The sequence below is a fragment of the Nicotiana tomentosiformis genome, chromosome 10 (assembly GCF_000390325.3).
Source record: "Nicotiana tomentosiformis chromosome 10, ASM39032v3, whole genome shotgun sequence".
Classification (NCBI taxonomy): Eukaryota; Viridiplantae; Streptophyta; class Magnoliopsida; order Solanales; family Solanaceae; genus Nicotiana; species Nicotiana tomentosiformis.
The window spans coordinates 17,260,351-17,281,249 of record NC_090821.1 but is presented as its reverse complement, the minus strand read 5'-3'; the positions used below and the strand labels follow the sequence as shown (position 1 = coordinate 17,281,249).

The window sequence follows — 20,899 nt, the reverse complement described above, 5'->3', positions numbered from 1 at the left end:
GACGAGGTTCGGAAAGAAGGACAAATTGAGCCCTAGGTATATCGGACCCTTTTAATTCTTGAGAGAGTAAGTGAGGTGGCCTATAGGCTCGCATTGACACCTAGTTTATCAGCAGTCCATCCGGTGTTCCATGTGTCCATGCTTCAGAAGTATTACGGTGATCTATCGAATGTGTTAGATTTCAGTTCAGTCCAATTGGACAAGGATTTGACTTATGAGGAGGAGCCGGTGGCTATTCTAGCCCGGCAAGTCCAACAGTTGAAGTCTAAGAGTTATTCTTTAGTTCAAGTGCAGTGGAGAGGTTAGTCGATCGAGGCAGCCACGTGGGAAACCGAGTCGTACATGCAGAGTTGATATCCACACCTTTTCAAGACGAACATTTGATTTAGAGGTGGAGAATGTGATGACCCGATAGGTCAATTTCAATTTTAGCCTTCATTTCTATGATCCGAGACCTTGAATAGCTCCTTTTGGCCTTCCTCTATTTGCATGCGTAGTCCGTGTCTTTTTCCGAAATTTTTTTATGTGAAAAATTGATGAAAATGTGAAAGTTTTCCTTAAAACTCATATGAGTTGACTACGGTCAACATTTTGTGTAAACGGACCAGGATCAGTGTTTTGACGGTCCCGATGGTTCCGTATCGTGATTTGGGACTCGGGCGTATGCCCGAAATTGAATTCGAAACTCCCTAACTTGATTTAACATAATTTGTTGAAAACTAGTAAATTGAAGGCTAAAAGAATTTCTAAGTTTGATCGTAGGTTGACTTTGTTGCTACCGGGGTCGGATTTTAGTTCCGAAACTTGGTATAGGTTCATTGCAGTATTTATAACGTGTTTGCAAAATTTGGTGCAAAACGGTGTTAATTCGGACGTCCGATTTTAAAGTTGCATGTTCTTGAGTTTCTTTGCAAATGTCATTAATTTTGATGTCCGATTCATAGTTCTAGGTGTTATTTTGGTGTTTTGATCACGCAAGCAAGTTCGTATGGTGTTATTACACTTGTGTGCATGTTGGTTTGGAGCCTCGAGGGCTCGGGTGAGTTTCGGACGCGTAGCGGAGTGTTTGAGAGAGTTAGGGGTCTGCTGGATTTTTTGCGCGTGTCTCAATTCTCGCATTTGCGAGCATAGGATTGCATTTGCGATAGTAGGAGGAACTTTGTCAGGTTTGCATCTGCGATAGGTTGCTGGGGTGGGCTAGTTCGCATTTGCGATCAAATGGTCGCATTTGCGGTTGTCCCATGCTCGCATTTGTGAACAAAACCATCGCATTTGCGATGGTAGCAGAGATGGGAGCTCTTCAGATTTGTGATGGATTTCCCGCATTTGTGAACCCCAGTCGTATTTGCAACATCTGCGCCTGGACAACTAGCTGAGAAAACGGGATTTAGCTCATTTCTTACAAACTCTTAACCCTAAGCACCCTAGAGGCGATTTTCTAAGAGGCTTTTATTCCCAAAACATTGGTAAGTAATTTTAATCTATTTCTTTTCAATTACCCATTACTTTCCAAGTGTTTTCAATATTAAATCTAGGATTTTCATGGTAGAAGTTAGGGATTTGGGTAGAATTAAGGGTTTTTGTAAAATTGAGATTTAGACCTCAAATTGAGGTCGAATTTCGAAACTAATCACATAATCGGTCTTGGGGCTGAATGGGTAATCAGGTTTTTGTCCAAATCTTGGGTTTTGTACAACTATGTATTGTAATTGATTTTCCTAGCATTGTTTGTTGACATTAAGTCAATTTTGGTTAGATTCGATTGGTTGGAGGCGAATTTTAGAGGAAAGGCTCCGGTTGAGCTTTGATTTGATTGCGTCGCGAGGTAATTGGTGGGTCTAACCTTGATTTGAGGGAATTAGGAACCCTTAAACTATATGTTATGTAAATTACATATGTAACGGCGTATATGCGAGGTGACAAATGTACATATGGAGTCAAAATAGTTGTTTTAATGTTTCCCGTATTTCATTAATTATCCCATTCCATGTCTTATTTGCTACATGTCTTAATTTTTTTTTCTATGCCGTAACTTGTTACTTGTCATCTATTTACTCTTGTATTGAAATGCTCGTTTCTTCCATGATTCCATGATTAATTGCTACTTGCCTTACTCGTCTTACTTGTATACTTTAATTGTCATATATTTGGTTTGTCTTGTTGCTTTGTATTAATTGTAGCTTTCGTAGATTTGGAACAAGGCTCCTTTATGTCTTTGCTTTCATATTCTTTAATCGTAGAGATTCTTGTGAATTGAGTTGTTGAGTTGATTACATTTATTGATTTTGTTTATGGATTGGAGTTACACACCGCAACGGATTTTATATGTGATTTTGATATGGTAAAATAAGGGAGGATTATGATATTGATTTTGATTATATGGTAGGATCGGGTAGCGCGCCGCAGTGGATACATGTTATTCTTGATATTAATATGGTAAAATAAGGGAGGATTGTGTTTGTACGGTGGGATTGGGTTGCGCGCCGCAACAAATTATGTGTTTTGTATTCATTGTTGCATTGTGTTAGCTTTCAGTGTTTTCATACGAGATTCTAAGGACTGATATTTCAGGTTTCACTGATTTCGAGGATTGAGTTTATTTTCATAAGTTAACTGCCTTACCTTTCCTGTGTTCCTTTCAAGTTATTATTATTATACTGTATACAAGTTATTGTAAGTGACCCGCGTTAGCCTCGTCACTACTTCGTCAAGGTTAGGCTATGCACTTACAAAGTACACGGGGTTGATTGTATTCATACTACACTCTGCACTTCTTGTACAGATTTTGGAGTCGGTCCTAGCGGCGGTCAGTAGATTGCTTGGATTGATTGCTCTACGGAGACTTGAGGTACAACTACACGGCGTCCGCAGTCCTTTATTCCCCTTTCATATCTCTCTAGCTATTTACTGTATTTCAGACCGTTATGCTTTCATTCAGACTTTTATTTGTAGTACTCTAGTCGCTCCTGTACTTGTGACACCAGGTATGGGATTGTATCTAGATATCGCTGTTGTTATGATTTTCTCACTCTGTTTCAGTTTATTCAGTTTCTTGGTTATTATTTAATTTGAATCGTTAAAAATGGATAAAAACTATTCTAACGCTGGCTTGCCTAGGAAGTGAAATGTTAGGCGCCATCACGATCCTGATGGTTGGAATTCCGGGTCGTGACAATGACCTTATAAAGATTAACAGAATCACAGAGGCATGCCAGAAAGAAAAGATGGGTTCAATGCCATGAACTGGTATTCCAAAACTAAAATGACAATCTTGCTCTTACCACTAAACATGTTCATATTTATTTAATTCTAATTTTGTCAGGTGAGCCATTACAAATACAAATAATACCTAAGGCAAGTTTGTATAGCAATCACAATAGTACTTACAGAATATCAGGGAGATCCAACACTAAATATCAGGACGGTTTGAGAGTTTTTTGGTTGTTTTAGAAGGCTTAACAGTAGGTGTAAGTCATCAAATGTTCATTAGGATCAATAAATAGTTATGTTTCATCAATTTAAGGAACTCATGATTCCAAAATCAACTTATCAACTATATGTCATTGACAAACATACGAAAACAGTTAGCCATAACATATTATCGCTATCATTACGTAGTAAAAGATAACAGAACAAGTCAAGCTTAACAATTCAAACAAAACAAGAGAAGGGTAAGGTTTTACTGACCTCCTTTAGGGCAGCAAACCAAATAAAGAGCTCAGTTTAGTCGTTTAGAAGTCCAAGACTCAGACTCCAATCAGTAACTCGAAACCAGAAAAAGAGAGGAAGCACAAATCGGGCAAATACTTAGCCTCAATCGAAAAAATTCTAAACACTACTGTTTTTTGCCATTAATTCTTTCAGATTGTTAGGTATTGTTGATGATTCTTAGGTGAAAGCATTGAAGACCCTATTTATAGTATCGTTCAATAACTTAGTGTTTCAGCATATTCAAATTATGGGTGGAAGGTGACGATGAATTGATGATGTGAGCATAGTCGGGTAAAATCAGAAAGAATAAAGGGAGAATCGAGAATCGATGAAGATTTTTACCTGGCCGTGTGGAGATCAGGAACGACCATTGATGAGTAAAATCCATCGTCTAAGACTCCAATGTCCAGAGGTCGCTGCGTTTGACCTCTGGACATCGAATAACATGATGAAGCTTTGAGAAATTCTCATGCATGCTCCGATTTGATGGAGCATAAGAGAAATCAAGAGATTTAATATTTCGATCTTTTGGTCTAGGGTTCGGATTTGGGGTATTTCGAATTTTATTGGTGAAAGGGGAAAGATTCAATGAGTATCGTGGGTATAAGAGATAGGAATAATGATTTCTGGTTGTGATTCATGACCTTGCACTAATTAGTGCAAGGTTTTGAGATTGATATGTCTATGAGGTTGAGAGAAGTGAGAGAGGAAGGGGAAAGGGGGGCGACCGAGTCTTTGGGGGAAATGATTGGGGTTTTTGGGGATTAGGGGTGGTCTCTAGGTTTAAGATAGGGGAATGTGATCTGGGCCGTTGATCTTTTAGATCAACGGTCCTGATAATTTGGGATTTAGCATTTTTATGGGTAATGTTGGTAGCCAGCTATGAGTAAACCTGCGGAGTGCTTCAAATTAAAAAGAGAAAAAAGAGTCAAAAATTGGGGGCCGTTGATCTAAGAAACCTACGGCTCAGATTAATTGTGTTTGTTTTGTGTGTGTTGGAGATGTGTGATATGGCAGGCTCTTATTGGTTTAAATGGAATGGCAAGGATTGCCAAGGTGGATTGAAGGGGTTGTTTGGACTGGGTCATTTTAGATTGGGCTTATGTTTTTGGGCCAAAATTAATTTAAAAGATGGCCAATTTATGTTTAATTGAAGAATTACAATTATAGCCTTTTGGCTTTTAACCCTTTCTAAATTAATTTAAATAAACTTAATTATTTTCAATAAAATATAGTAAAATTTTAATTATCAAATATACTACTAATTATTGCAATTAACTATTTGTAACATACTTTGTTTTCTAAATTGTAACACTAATTTTGAATTATTAACATAGTAATTTAATTAATTAGAAATTAAGGAGTAATTCTTTAAATTAATTATAAAGCCTATTTTATGTATATAGAAGTTATTTTAATAATCTTAAAATACTAAGCATGATATATTTATAATTATTATAAAATTAAATTATTAACTTCAAAACTACTAATACTTAATTAATTTTGTAAAAAAATAGATATTATTGATTGAAAATATTTTCAAAACATTCATTGCAAATTATTAAGTATAAATAAATTAATTTTAAAAGGGAGGGGCAAAATTGGCCGTCAATAATTGTCCCTCTTTGACGAGAGACGATAAAAGAGTTTTCGGACAAAGAAATTGAACCAAGGCCAATTTTTTTCCGTCTTTAGGCATACATTGCAGGAATGACATAAAGATTATGAGCTATAGAATTAGGAGTTCAGGAAGATTCCGGGAGGAGTTTTGAGGAGTTGGGGCCGAATTTTAACTTTGAATTACTTACATACCTCAGGCTTAACGAGGATCAGACCTTATATAGTTCTAGAGTGAAGATTTTGGGGAAGCGATGCTTGAAGGAATTGCCTGACGATACTGTGAGACGGAAGATTCGGTACTCATGATAGCTTTGAGTTGCAACTTGACTAGAAAGATTTGAAGAATTAGAGTTCCAATGATCGTATTTGAGTTTGAGCTCAGATCTTTGGCCCTCTTATGAGTTTGTTGACCCTCATAGCATTGTACCTTGGTTTGCTTCTTAGAAGAAGTTCCACGTTGCGATATTTGTTCCTGCAAAAATGAAACACACACATACCCATATATTGCAATGCAGAATATGTTAAGATGTTATGTGAATGATGCAGGAATAATGATGCCTGGCTGCCATTTAGCCGTTATTTAGGGTCGGGATGATGGGATACTTGAATCTGACTCGATTGTTAGCCGGGTTGTGTACCATTCCGCAACTGTCGGAGCATTAAGTCCCTTCATGTTGGGAGTATCTCCACGCAATTGGAGTAGTTGACTTGTAATGTAGAATGCATCTCCGCTTGCTGGGAGAGGTTGTATTGAAATGTAAAGTATCTCCGCTTGATGGGAGCGATTGTACTGGAACGTAAAGTATCTCCACACGATGGGAGTTTCTGACTTGAAAATCGTAATCATGCATGTAAGTTGCATGAGCAAAACGTCAAAACTTTCGAGATAAAAATAAAGAAAAAAGGAGCATGCCCAAGAGATACTCTTGACTGCGAAGCTAAATTGCAGCCGTCGATCGGCAGAAACGTTGGTGACGAGGTTTGCAACTATCTATTTTGATCTCCGGTGTGGTGGAGTGTTGGTGAGGAACAAACCCATTGGCGAAGCTAACAATTTGCTATATACATGGCTTAAATTGGCAAAGCCGATGCTCGATTTGTATAGGGCGCTCTGATTGGTTGAGCTGGCAGTTTGCTATATATAGGGCTTCGATTGGCGAAGCCGACGGCACAACTTTGTACAAGGTGCTCCTATTAATTGAGCAGGCGGTTTTCTATATACAACATGCTTCGTTGAGTTGAGCAAACAGTTTGCTATATACATGGCTCCGGTTGTTGAACATGCCATTTGCTATATACAATATGCCTCATTTGCGTCAGCGGCCTTGTTCCGAGATACCTGCAAGGATGTGAGAGTTAGTTTTTAGTTATATAAGGAAAATTTTGAATAAGGAAAGAGGGGTGATAATTATGAGGGAGTGGCGGATTCAGTGTGTTCCAGCACTTCTTTATGTCCTGTTGGCCCTGCATTCAAAGAAACATTCTTAACAGGGGGGTTATTAGTTTGTGTCGACAGTAGTCCTGGCTTTGCCCCTGTCCTGATGAGGTTACACCATGAAGTTCGGTAGGTGGAATAGATTATGATATCTTTAGAAAACATTTTGAAAAATCTTTTATTTTATGGCAAATGCCGTCGTTCCAGATTATGACATGTTTCGGAAGTCCCTCAAAGGCGAGCTTTGTTTCTTGAAGACTTTGTCCTGTTGATGTTGATCCTCCATGACACTTCTGACGACGTGACTTCTTGCCGCTTCGATTGTGTCCTAATATGAACTACTACATTACAAAATTTTCCTATGGTTATGACCGAACCCTTTTAGGTTTTCCACGTATCTAAAATGGAATTAGGTCTGAACATAGTTCATGGGTAATGATAATAAAAAATATGATAAAGATGACCGAGCCTGACTCAGGCAGCCTACATATCCAAATGGAATCAAGTCAAAATATAGTACAATAGATGCAAAGTGATAAGATTGAAAATGAAATGGCTGAGTCTGACTCAGACTGCCTGCATATCCAAATGGAATCAGGCCACAACGTAGTTCAATTACAAAAGATGACTGAATACGATAAGGATTTCCTACATATTCCTTCCAAAGGAAATCAAGTCATGGCATAGTTTCAAGTACATACAAAATGATATTTGGATTTTCTATTACAAAGGAAAGGGAGAGAGAGAAAAATCGAACCCTACGTGGGTTGGCTACGTATCCCTCCGTGGGAAGTCAGGTTGAGTGTAGTTCTGTTACAACCAAAACCTAACTTTATTGTCTTCAAACATAGTATCTCTTGATTACGTCTGAGTTGATAGGCTTCATGTTGATTCTTCCGTCCATCTCTACCAAGATCAGAGCTCCTCCCAACAACACTCGATGGACCACGTAAGGACCTTGCCAATTCGGTGCTAACTTTCCTTTGGCTTCTTCTTGATGAGGGAATATTTTCTTCAAAACCAACTGCCCAGTATAAACTAGCAAGGCTTCACCCTTTTGTTGAATGCATTGGCTATCTTATTTTTATATAGCTGACCATGACATACCACATCCATTCTCTTCTCATTAATGAGCATGAGTTGCTTTTACCTGACTCATATCCATTCTGCATTATCTAACTTGGCTTATTGGATGACTGTTAAAGATGGTATCTCGTCCTCTGGGGGTATCACAGCTTCAGTTCCATATACCAACATGTATGGCGTTGCCCCAGTGGATGTCCTCATAATGGTGCGATAACCCAGTAAGGCGAAAGATAACTTCTCGTGCCATGGCCTATGATTCTCTACTATCTTTCGCATAATCCTTTTGATGATTTTTGGCCGTTTCAACTGCTCCATTCATTTGCGGTCTGTAGGCTATAGAGTTACGGTGGAAATTCTGAACTTCTCACAAATTTCCCTCATGAGATAACTGTTGAGATTGGCTGTGTTGTCAGTGATGGTTGACTCGGGTATTCCAAATCGACAAACTATGTTGTTACAAATGAAATTTGCCACTATTTGCTTCGTGATGACTTTGTATGTAGAAGCTTTGACCTACTTCGTGAAGTAATCAATTGCTACCAAGATAAAACGGTGCTCATTTGATGCAGCGGGCTCTATTGGTCCTATCACGTCCATGAACCATGCGGCAAACGACCATGGCGAACCCATTATATTCAACTCATTAGGCGGAGCTTGGATGAAACCTAGTGGATCTGGCACTGGTGACACTTTTGCATACAGCGGATACTATAGCTTTTCATGGTCATCCAAAAGAATCCAGCTTAAAATCTTCTTGGCCAAGGTAAAGCCATTTATTTGGGGTCCACATGTTCCAGTGTGTATTTCTTCTAGTAGTCTGGTTGCTTCAGTGGCATCTACACATCTTAACAGACCCAAGTCTGGAGTCCTCCTATATAGGACTTCCCCGTTAAGGAAAAAATGATTTTCCAGCCTTCTGAGCGTTCGCTTCTGACCATTAGTATCATTCTCTGGATACTTTCTTGTTTCGAGGAACCTTTTGATGTTGTAGTACCATGGGTTACCATCTGGCACTTCGTCTATATGAAAATAGTATGCATATTGATCCCTGATCTCTATCTCGATAGGGTCGATTTAATTCTTATATGGGTGTTAAGTCATGGATGATAAGGTTGCAAGAGCGTCGGCGAACTCGTTCTGGATCCTGGGAATGTGTCTGAACTCTATCTTTGTGAACTTCTTGCATAATTCTTTTACACAGTGCAGGTATGGAAATATCTCGTCGTTCTTGGTAATCCAATCTCATTGAACTTAATGTATCAATAGATCTGAATACCCTATGACCAAAAGCTTATTGGGTGTTAACTGTCATCCTGATCTTGAGGATGCATGCTTCGTACTCAACCATGTTATTGCTACAAGGGAACATTATCTTTGCTGATGCTGGTATTACTGTCCTGACTCTGAAATTAGGAGTTCCCCAATTCCTACTCCTTTGAAATTTGCCGCTCCGTTGAAGAACATTATCCACCCTGGGTATGACTCTGAAATATCTTCTCCGGCGAATAACACTTCTTTGTCTGGGAAGTATGTAGTGAGCGGCTCAGAATCCGTGTCCATTGGATTCTCTACAAGGTGGTCGGCTAAGGCTTGTCCTTTGATGGCCTCCTGTGTTATGTACACAATGTCAAATTTTCTTAGAAAAATATGCCATTTGGGTAGTTTTCCTGTAGGCATCGACTTTTGAAAGATATACTTGAGCGGTTTGAGTCGGGATATTAAATGTGTGGTGTATGCTGACATGTAATGCCTCAATTTATAGGCGATCCAAGTCAAGGAAAAACAAGTGTGCTCTATCAGAGTGTATGCCTCGCATGGTGTGAGCTTCTTGCTTAAGTAGTAGATGGCCTGCTCCTTTCTTCCGGTTTCATCGTGTTGTCCCAACACGCATACAAATGCATTATCCAAGATCGACAGGTATAACAACAGTGGCTTCTCGGGCTCGGGAGGAACCAACACTGGTGGATTTGACAAGTACTCCTTAATTATGTTGAAGGATTTCTGACACTCTTCTGTCCATTTTGTAGTCGCATCCTTCTTTAGAATCTTGAAGATAGGTTCACAAATTATTGTAGATTAGGCTATGAAACGACTGATGTAATTCAACTAACCCAGGAAATTCATCACATCCTTCTTGCTCTTGGGTGGTGAAAACTCTTGAATGGCTTTGATCTTTGAAGGATCTAATTCTATCCCCTTCCTGCTTACGATGGAACCTAGCAATTGTCTAGCAGGGACTCCGAATGCGCACTTTGCAGGGTTCAATTTCAAACTATACCTCCGCAAGCGTTCAAAAAACTTCTTCAGGTCGTCCAAATGTTATGAACTCTTGCGAGACTTGATGATGACATCATCCATATATACCTCGATCTCTTATGAATCATGTCATGAAAGAGGATTGTCATGGCCCTCATGTAAGTGGCGCCAGCATTTTTGGGGCCGAACGACATGACTCTGTAGCAGTAAACTCCCTAAGGCGTAGTGAACGTTGTCTTTTCTGCATCTTCTTCGTGCATTAGGATCTGGTGGTATCCGGTGAAACAATCCATGAATGACTTCAGCTCATGTTTCATGCAATTATCAATGGGGATATGGATATTTGGTAAAGGGAAATTGTCCTTTGGGATGGCCTTTTTAAGATCTCGATAAACTACACATATCCTAATCTTCACATCTTTCTTCGGTAGCGGGATGATATTTGCCAACCATGTGGGGTTAATTGGTGACCCTCACCACGTTTGTTTCTATTTGCTTTGTTACTTCTTCTTTTATCCTCAAAATCAAGTCTGGTTTGAACTTTCTGGTTTTTTGTTTCACTGACGATCTAGCAGGATCGGTAGGCAATCGATGCAAAACAATGTTGGTGCTTAACCTTGGCATGTCGTCATATGACCATGAGAACACGTTAATATATTGTCGGAGGAGCTCGACCAATTCTTCTTTCTGCTCTACTTCCAGATGGATGCTGATTCGGGTTTCTTTCACATCTTCTTTTCTTCCCAGGTTGATCACTTCTATTTCTTCAAGGTTAGGCTTTTTCTGGATTTCCAGTTGTTCGATCTCTTGTGAGAGATTATCTAGCATCATGCTTTCGTCATATTCTTTGTAATCTGGATTGCTTTGCTTGAGGGTTTTGTTACATGTCATAATCGTGAAACGCGGGTTTTAATCATTTTGATTACTGAAAAGAAAAACTAAGTATAAATGAAGCGATAAATAAATTTTCAATAATTTTAAGAAAGCGTTTCTTTTATTTCATCAAAAGAGGAACGTCTGAGCGTTCAAAGAGGCGAATGAAAAAAAAGTACAGACACGGTTCAAGACTCAATTGACCGTGCGCTCTTTTCAAATGTTTTACAAATCCACCCTACCAAGACTCCTGGCGAACCAAAGGCGGGTTGGCGGTCCAATTCTGCAAGTCCTCTCCTCGTTCAACATTCCGAGTGGTGGGTGTCTTGATATCTACTTTGTCACAACATTTCTCGATCATGATCACGAATAGCCTTCCCATTCTATCGACGATGTCGTCCTCTAGTGTTGAGCTCTGACTTGTACTTGAAACATGCTCTAGCACAAAAGCCTTCTTCCCGAAGCTACCAGTACAAGTCTTCCTAGTCGGAGACTGATACCCTATGATGGATCTACCTTTTTGCCCATTCGGCTCAATCAACTCTGTTATCCCATTGGATCGGGCTCCCAACCCGGTTCCTGGTCTGTATTCGTACTTCATCATTTCTCTCATGGCCATCTTTGATCTATATGGTGACTGCGTTCCTAGATTTTGGTTGGTCTCTTGTATTTCTGTGGTTTGCATAATCTCAACTGCATGAAAAGCGACCCGTCTAATCCTTCTATGAACGAAACTGCATGTTCCAAATAAGCTGATTGGCTCCACTCGCCGTGTATTAAAATATCTTGACAGCCCCATTCGAACTTCATACACTGGTGTAGGGTAGATGGGACTGCCCCTGCCATGTGTATCCAAGGTCTTCCTAGCAATAGGTTGTATGAAGATGAAATATCCATCACTTGGAATAGTATGGGAAACTTAACCGGTCCAATTTGAAGAGCCAATTAAATTTCTCCAATGACGTCCTTCTGTGACCCATCAAAAGTTCTTACCCTTATATGACTTTCCTTTACTTCTCTCAAATGGATACCCAACTCTCGTATGGTAGAGAGCGGGCAGATATTGACTCAAGATCCTCCATCAACAAGTACTCGGGGCACCATGTTATCTCTACATTTGACAGTGATGTGTAAAGATTTGTTGTGAACCACGACCTCTATATGAAGTTCATCTCTTCAAAAAGTGATCATATTTGCTTTGACCATCTTCCCGATGGTTGCTTCCAGTGCCGTGCTAGTGGTGTTGCTTGGCACGCTCACCCTACTTAACACTTTTATCAAGGCGTCTTTATTACTGTCAGAACTCATCAATATATCCATGATTGATATTAGCGCCGGGTTTTTCTTTAACTGTTCCTCCACGGAGTTTTCTTTGGTTGACATCTTCTTCCAGAATTCTGCGGCCTCCGAATCTGTTATATTCCATCTCTGAATCTATTCCCTTACTTAATTTCCTTGGTTTGAATCCTCGTAACACCTCCCTGACCTGGTCATTCCATGAGCCGCTATAGAATCTGTCATCTTGGCCTTCCCTTTCTGTTGATATGTCCACGGGGCTATCTTGTATTCCCTATCGTCTTCATCCCTAATGGCAGCGGTAGACTGTTGCTGGTACGTCCGGACCATCATAGTAGGTTTCAACTGTACTGTGATCATTGGAGTCTTTCTAGGTGGGTCCCTTGCGGCCTTAGTGTTCCCTATTGTGACGATGGTTCCTTTCAAGTCATACTCTTCATCTAGGGTGATCATATTAGCTCCTTGATTTCGGTGGTTTGGCAGCGGGTTGCGGTTCACATTGTGCGGAGCTGGGGGGCAGTGAATTGCTTCATTTTTTATCAGTGATTCAATTTCATTTTTGAGTTTGAAGCAATCCTCGGTATCATGCCCAATATGTTTGAGTGGTACACGTATTGTTTGGTTGCATCAAAGTATTATGAGGGATACTTAGGAACCCTTCCTTCTATCGGATGTATCAAACCTTCTCTTCTCAGTCTTTCAAGCAGTTGAGCTAAAGGTTCAGCAATCGGGGTGTAGTTTCTGGGACCTCTCTCTTCAAATTTTGGGAGAGGTTGGGGTGCATAGGTTGTCGGTTTTGATGAGTGGTAGTTTGAACTGGAGCGTATGGTCGTGGTGGGTTTGGATTTGTATGGGATCGAGATGGGTTATATTGAGGTTGGGGATTGTAATATGGTTGTATGGTGTATAATGGAGCATAAACATATGGGTGTGGGGAATGGGTGTTTGGAGAGTAAGAGGTGTTTCCATTATGTGGATTGGGCAGGTAAAAGGGAATGATTGCTGATACCTCTTCATTTTTCTTCTTTTCGCTACCTATTGATCCTGATTGGATTGCTTTGCTAGCTTCTTGCAATGCAATGCGTCCATAAATTGTACCTTGCCGGACTTTAAACCTTCATCTGAAAAGTGTCCCATTTTGACAAGTTCAGGTAATTTATGTCCCATCATGCCCATCATTTTCTCAAATTAGATCCCCCTGAGCCCTGATGTAATACTTAGTCAACTCACTGTCGTCTAACGAGGGTTGTGCTCTGGCGGCCTCTGACCTCCATCAACGTGCATATTCTTGGAATGATTCAGACGACTTCTTCTGCAAGTTTACTAATGCGAACCTATCGAGAGTAATTTTTATGTTGTACCGCAAGCAATTCATGAAATCCTCTGCCATATCCTGCCACTCCCTCCAGTTTCGAGGATCTCGACGAGTGTACCAAGTAAGTGCTTCCCCTGTAAAACTCCTTATGAACAACTTCATTCTTAACTTCTCGTTTCTTCCTACTCCAACTAGCTTATCGCAGTAGGCTCTCAAATGTGTGTGGGGATCACCTATCCCATCAAAGGTATCAAACATTGAAGGTTTGTGCCCTATTGGCATGTCCACATTGGGATAAATACGCAGATCCTCATAGTCTAGACTTTCTCTCCCTCGAGCGGCCTGAAGGTTCTTCATTTGTTTTCTCATTGCTCGTAATGGCTCAGATATCGATTCCTCCTCCTTATACTTAGCTTCCCTCTCCATTTCGGCATATTGATCGACTTCATAAGGCATCCAGGCCGTGAATGGTGTTGTGAAGGTAGGTTCTAAAATGGCATATACGAGAGGAACGTATCGCTCATGTGCAGCGGTATGTGCCGCGGGTATGTGCCGGTTTTGGTTAGTGGTGAAGGTGACTCTATCACGAGGAGGGGTGTGAACTGTGTTGGTGGTAACTAGTGGGTTTTGTGGTGTTTGAACGTAATTTGGTACCTAAGGAGTGTGTATGGGAGAGTTTGGTGGGTTTGCAGGGGTTACTCGAGGTATAATCTAGGTGGTAGGGACTGAAGTCGGGGTATTGTTGATTTGGCAAGTAGTGGAAGGGACGGGGATTGAATCTAGAGAAGGAAAACAGGGTGGTTGTGGGAGTGTCGTCACGGCTAGATGTGCCAATTCTTGAATGTGTTGTACTTCCTCCCTTAATGATTCCATCTCCTGGGCCATCCTGGCCACATGTTCGTCATTCCTCGTATCATCCTTCTCTCCCGATTGCCCTGGGCTATCAGCTATTACCATAGCGTATTCGGTCGGATTATCTATCGCAAACATCTTCCCTTTTGATCTTAGGTTGTACGGTGGTTCCGCCAGTTTTGAGTCAACACAAACCAACTTTATTTTTAGGGATAATAATAAAGTAAGAAAAGAAAAGAAAGAAAAAAGAGGAAAAGTCACTTTCAGTATTTGCACAAGTAATAGGCACATAGAGCAATTAGTTCGCGTATTCAGGCAAACGTGTTTTCCTAAAATTCGCGGGACCTCTCTTTGTTGGAGGTAGGCCTAAGTCGCGAATATTTGACAAACAATTAGATTTGACATATTCAGGTCCGAAGCAAATTTTGAACAGGTGGGAGCAGAGGTTACATCATTGTTTCCAACATTCATTGAATTACATGGGTTCAAACAAACTTTCCTTTAGTTCGGGATAAAGATACAAAGTGGGGAAGGGGTGAAATCAACCAACTTCTAGTAACCATCCCAGAAATTGTTCCCCATCTCTTCCTCTTCTTCTGGTTCTTCCTCTGGGTCTTCTTCAAATTCTTCATCATCATCATTGATCTCCAGTTCTTCCTCTGGGTCTTCCTCTGGTTCTGTCTCAGACTCAATCTGGATACACTCAACTACTCGATAATCATCCTCGGTGGGTGGCAACATGTGATCAATTGACCCCGGGACCACTTGGCAATGCTTGGGGTAGTCATAAGGTAGTGTGGAAAAATATCATGATAGATTTGCAAAGCTGCCACTGCATCTTCCAGCCAGGCTATTCCTTCCCTGCTTGGTTGGGCTAGCTCGTCTTCTTCATTGATCCAGACATAATATTCTTGAGTGCACCATGAATTTTGACCCATTGGAATTTTGACTAGATCATTCCACTCCTCCTGAACCCTCTTTATCCTTGGTATCGGGATCTGCCCATTGTATTCGTCTTCATACAATGCCTTCCTTGTCCAGAGAGGTACATCCTGAATCAATCCGAACAGTCTGAGAACTCATAAGGGTGAGTATGGCTGGATGCCCTCAAGTCCTATCAGCTCGATAAAATACTTCTAGGGAGTCCTTAGGATTGCCCTTCCACCCAGCCATGACAGCTTCAGATTGACCCATTCTCTGCTTAAGTTGGTCAACATCTCTCTTCACTCTTCCTATCCGTGCTGGGAGACCCAATACCTCATTCTCTCATTGTGACTTCGAATCATGTTGCGAACGCCCACAAAGTAGTCAACTATGGCCTCTCGCTGAAAGAAGTGCTCCATGGCCCAGATTTGAAGCAACAAGTTACAACCCTTGGAGAAATCATACGCCCGGGAACATGCGGACAAAGCTCTGAGAATCTCTACTAACACCATGGGCACCAAAGTTGCTTGGAGGTTGCCTCGAAATGTTGCCAAACCCACGGGTAGCAAGTTGATATTGATCCTTCCTCTTCTTTGCGGGAAAACCAACAGTCCCAGCAGTGCCAAAGAGAAGGATATGGGTCAGAGACTTTCCCTCATTGCCTGATCATACTTAAATTCCCCCAAGTACCATTCATAGATTTCACGATGTCCGAACCTATCGAACAATTGGTCAAGGATAATCCATTCATCTTCGATGTTTCTCAAACCCCGACTGTTTGCCAGGTCCGAAGCATAAAGAAACTTGTAACCGGTCATGGTGACTAGTAGTATCGGTTTCCTCTCTGTAAATGGCAGCTCCATAAAACTGGTAGCTTCTTCCAACGTTTGCACCAACTCACAATCAACGAACTTGATCATTACTTTGGCCGGATCCCAGAACTCTATCAGTAGGCGAGTAAGCACTTTGTCTGCTTGAATGTTTAGCAAGGCAGTCAGTGCTCCTAGATGTGTCCGGATTTCATCTCCATGCTCTCGGCGAATATTCTTTCACCACTGCTTTGGCTTGTGTGGTGCTCCCATCACCATATTCATCTCGGCAATGTTTTGGTTGATTTCCATTTCTGAAGGGGGTAAAGAAAATGGGTTTGATAAGTGTTTTCTTCAGATCGTGTGTGTCTCATCGTGATTGGCTCATCTTTCCACAGAAGTTATGTTGTTGGGTGCATGACTCATTGACATTAGGGTGGCTTTCCTAATTGTGTGTCGACTCCAAGGACCGAATCACCTAAGGTTTATGCAATATGACATATGTTTGCTAGAGTAGAGTATTTCCTAATTTGAATTGGACTGAATACTACGAGAAGTTATGTTAGTTAACCTGACAAAGCCATTCTCTGAAATTAATGAATTTTGAAAGAAGGTCCAGAGGGGTGTAAAAGACAACCCTGACGTGCCATTGTGTGTGATAGTGTACGACCAAGACTCTATAGGAAATAGTGTGATGACAATATATATAAAGCGGTAACAAATAGTGATGTCAGCAATAACAATTTAAAATAAGCAGGTAAGCACAATAACATACAAGTAAAGCAGGTAAGCATACAATTGCAAATTAAACACAATTAAAGCAGTGTACAAACAATCCTAAATTTCATGTCTAGTCTAAGTCTGCTAAGGTCAGAACATAAGTGTGAAATCCCTAGCAGAGTCACCATGTTATTGCACCATATTTTGCACAAGTCAAAACAAGATTCAACTAATGGTTTCCCTGTTGATGATAAAAGACAGTTGCCACCTAATATTTAAAGGTATACTAGGGTACCTATATAATTACTAAGATCATTTTTTCTATTAGTATATTAACCGGTGAGATTTTGGGTAAGGGTTCTTGTTCTTCTAAGGGGAAGGTATTAGGCACCCCTTAAAATCTACATGAAGTAGCTCCATAGGACTTAAACTAGGTTTAAAGGATTAGTTGTCTATACTTTGCTTAGCTAGTGTTAGAGGTACGACATACTATATATCTAATTTAGAACTTAACACTTGAAAAGAGGATGTGTAGTTTTTAAAAGGATATAGGTTTATAAAAGCCTTGAAGATAATGTTTGTATATATATTATTGAAAGAGTTTTGAAGTATGATATGTAGTGTTTGTGTTTATAAAACTTGTAAGATGCGGCCAAGTTATAAAGCACTATGTCTTTAAATGAATATGGCTATTTGTGTAACTCTAATATGGTTATTGTAAACTTGGGTCGAAGATATACCTTGGTTTTCAAACTTCATTTTACTTTGAAGAAATCGTTGGAAGCTCTTTAACTGGGCAACAAAACTTTTTTAATTTTGTAGGAAAAAGCTCGATTTTAGAAGGCCAATTTTCAGATTCCGTTTTTATTTTTTTGAAAGAGAAGATCGTCATCCTTCCTTAAAGCTGTTTTGGTTCCAAAAGACTTTATAAAATTGTTAGTGGAAATTATTATTATAAACAGTATATGCTTAATAATTTATAGTTATCTACGACTAAGTCTAACACTTCTTTTAATCCTATGTCTTTTATGGCTTGCCTAGATTGTTTACATGGTTCAAAGAGATAAATTAAAGCATTCAATCAAATATGATAAGTGTTATATACATGTGTAAAAAAATAATAAGCGTAAATAAAGCAGTAGAGAAGAAGTGATGATTCTGGTTTGGGCCTGAAAAGAGGCAGGCCTAGCTAATAGCGAGAACGTACAACAACAAACTTCAGACTCCCAAATGCGCAGGTACATGACTTGGGCCTGAGTTCTTTGAGAACTCAGCAAGACCAATTGTAATACATGTTCAATAAAGAAGAAGAAGGTCATTAGATATGTTATTCAATGTACATGATTACACATGAAATAAACTAATATGGGCCTAAGACAGATTACACTATCAATAAGCAATTTATAATATGAAAATTAATGTGGAGTCACAGATGGAAAAGTGATTCACATTGAAAACCTTTTGTTGTCATTAAACACTAAACCTAAAGGGAGTAATAGATGTCAATAGACTAGAGGCTAAGGGTAGAGTTCTATTCAGGTCCAAGGCACTCTTTGGATTCCTGACACTTCAAAGTTCCCAAGGGTCTCAAGGCCCAGGGCAGTGCTTGTGTCAGGGAGAGAACCCAACCAAGAACTAAACTCTACTCCCAAATATCCCTAACCACTCACACTCATTCTTCCCTACAGGTTTAGGTACCAATGCGGCATTCAATGTAAATCCTCATACCACAGTGATACCACACCACATAAGTATATACATTTCCCATAACAGTTAATACAGAATACTATAGGATCATAAGACAGCTAATCACCCTAGTGTATCCACAATCTAACAAAAGTACATGATTCACTTTGAATAACATGACATGTTAGGCATGCTCAAAAGAAATCAGCTTCAAACACACATAGAGACAAAGACATTATCAGATTACTGTTAGGAACCCAAGCACTTGGGTCATATATCGTAGGATAGAGTAAATGCATAGTTCAAACCTATAAAATCCATGAGCATAGACACATTCCCTTAATAGCCTAAGTCTTAACTTCTAGCATGCATACAAGCTAACAGTCTCAATTAAACTTCTAAAGAATATTAATAGAGATGTAAGTTAACTTGTTTACCCTAAAAAATGAGTAGCAATTAAATTTGTACGCGGTTTAAAGTATACGTGATTTAATTCAATACGAATGATCTAAGAACAACAAGTAACTAAGTTAAAGATAAAATAAAAGATCAAACCAATCGTAATATGATGATCAAGCTTGATCTTAGGTTGAACAGGCTCGGTTGCAAATAAAGAAGAGAACAAATGAAGAACACTTTGAACAATAGCTAGAAGACAAAAATGAACTTTTATTGCTTTGATTTGTGTGTCAACAATGTCTCAAGATAAAAAAAACTTTCCTCTTTATATAGTAGGGGAATTGCAGTCCTACTACAAGTATAAATAAGGTAAAAATCTTCTTTTTCTGGTAAATGTCAATCCGCAGTTGATATCGGATGAGATTCAAGTCGTAATATCCGGTTGAGGGCAAATATTACGGCTCCCTACTAGTCATGCATAATCGTTCCTCGCATTTCCGTGGCCTAGAAACTTTACATGGTCAGGGTCCATTATTTTACCGTGCCCGATCACAGACACGTCGTTCACCCCTCCCAGGTTTTGATACGAGGGGTCCTTCGGCCTCACTTATAGTCGCTTCAAACCGTGCTTCCCTCTTGTTTCTTATTTGGGAATCGGTGAAAACTTTTGCCCCCAATTTTACCCGTACACATAACCATTTCAATTAAAACCTCTAAAAGTATTAACAGAGATGCAAATTAACAGCCACAATTGAAACTTTCTAAAGAATATTAATAGAGATACAGGTAAGAAACTTCAACTAGAACTTCTAAAGGGAATTAACAAAGATATAGATTAACAACTTCAGTTAAACTTCTAAAGAGTATTAAGAGGGGTGCATATTAATAACTACAATTAGAACTTCTGAAGGGTATTAACAGAATTACAGATTAACAACTACAATTGAAGCTTTCTAAAGAGTGTTAATCAAAATACATGTTAACAACTTCAATTAGAGATACAGATTAATAACTTCAATTAGAACTTCTAAAGAGTGTTAACAGAGTCTCAGGCTAACAGTCCTGTCTCACTCTAAAAATGGCATGATCACTTTTATAAAAGATTTAACTTCACACTAATCTCATTGGAGAATAAAGCATACTACTAAACTAAAACAGGGCAGGAGATTCACCTTAGACTCACAAGCTAAACCTAGTTAATTTATGTGAGTTTAGTGAAGTTCTAAGGATAGTATAGACATGTACATGACCATGAAAGATAAGCAGAGATATTGAAGAACAAGATGAGTGCAGGATATCCAGGGGAACACCCACATGGTACACTTAGTAGAAGTCATATTATTGCAAACATGAATTAGAATGCTATCCTCATAGGATTAGGCTAACAGTGTCATTATATGAGTTTTAGAAAAGGGGTAAGGGTATCATTACATTGGGGAATCTGTCAAACAAGTAAAGTATGGGATTTCTGGTATAGTGAAACCTAATTGTAGCACTTTAGCATAATAGATGAAGCATCATAACATGAACATGTTTTAACAAAATCTTATATTTTACACGACCCAAAACACAACTAGTCATGGTGGCACCTAACCCAACCCGCTAGGTAAGCCAATTAACAATAAACCACAACATAATGATAATGAAAAGAGTCAAAAATGAAATAACTGAATTTTATATAATTCCCCATGGATTGGTAGTATAAATCATGAGCTTCTAAGACTTAGAGTTTATAAACTGGTATGAAACAAATACATCATCTGTTCGAAACGTACATGAACATATTTATAAATTTAAAGCTACCAAGAACAAGAAGCAACTATAACCGGAAAGCAGGTACATCTTTAATGCCAGCTCCCGCCACCCGCAATAACATCAACTCCAAAATCTGCACGGAAGGTACAGAAGTGTAGTATG

The 20,899-nt window shown here is 39.5% G+C and overlaps 1 protein-coding gene across 1 annotated transcript; it reads right to left on the bottom strand.

Moving 5' to 3' along the window:
* Window positions 1-13,550: 13,550 nt before the first annotated feature.
* Window positions 13,551-14,018, bottom strand: LOC138899822 (uncharacterized). Its single transcript, XM_070186517.1, has one exon. It carries the CDS (start codon window positions 14,016-14,018, stop codon window positions 13,551-13,553), a length of 468 nt encoding a protein of 155 aa, XP_070042618.1.
* Between the last annotated feature and the right edge of the window lie 6,881 nt (window positions 14,019-20,899).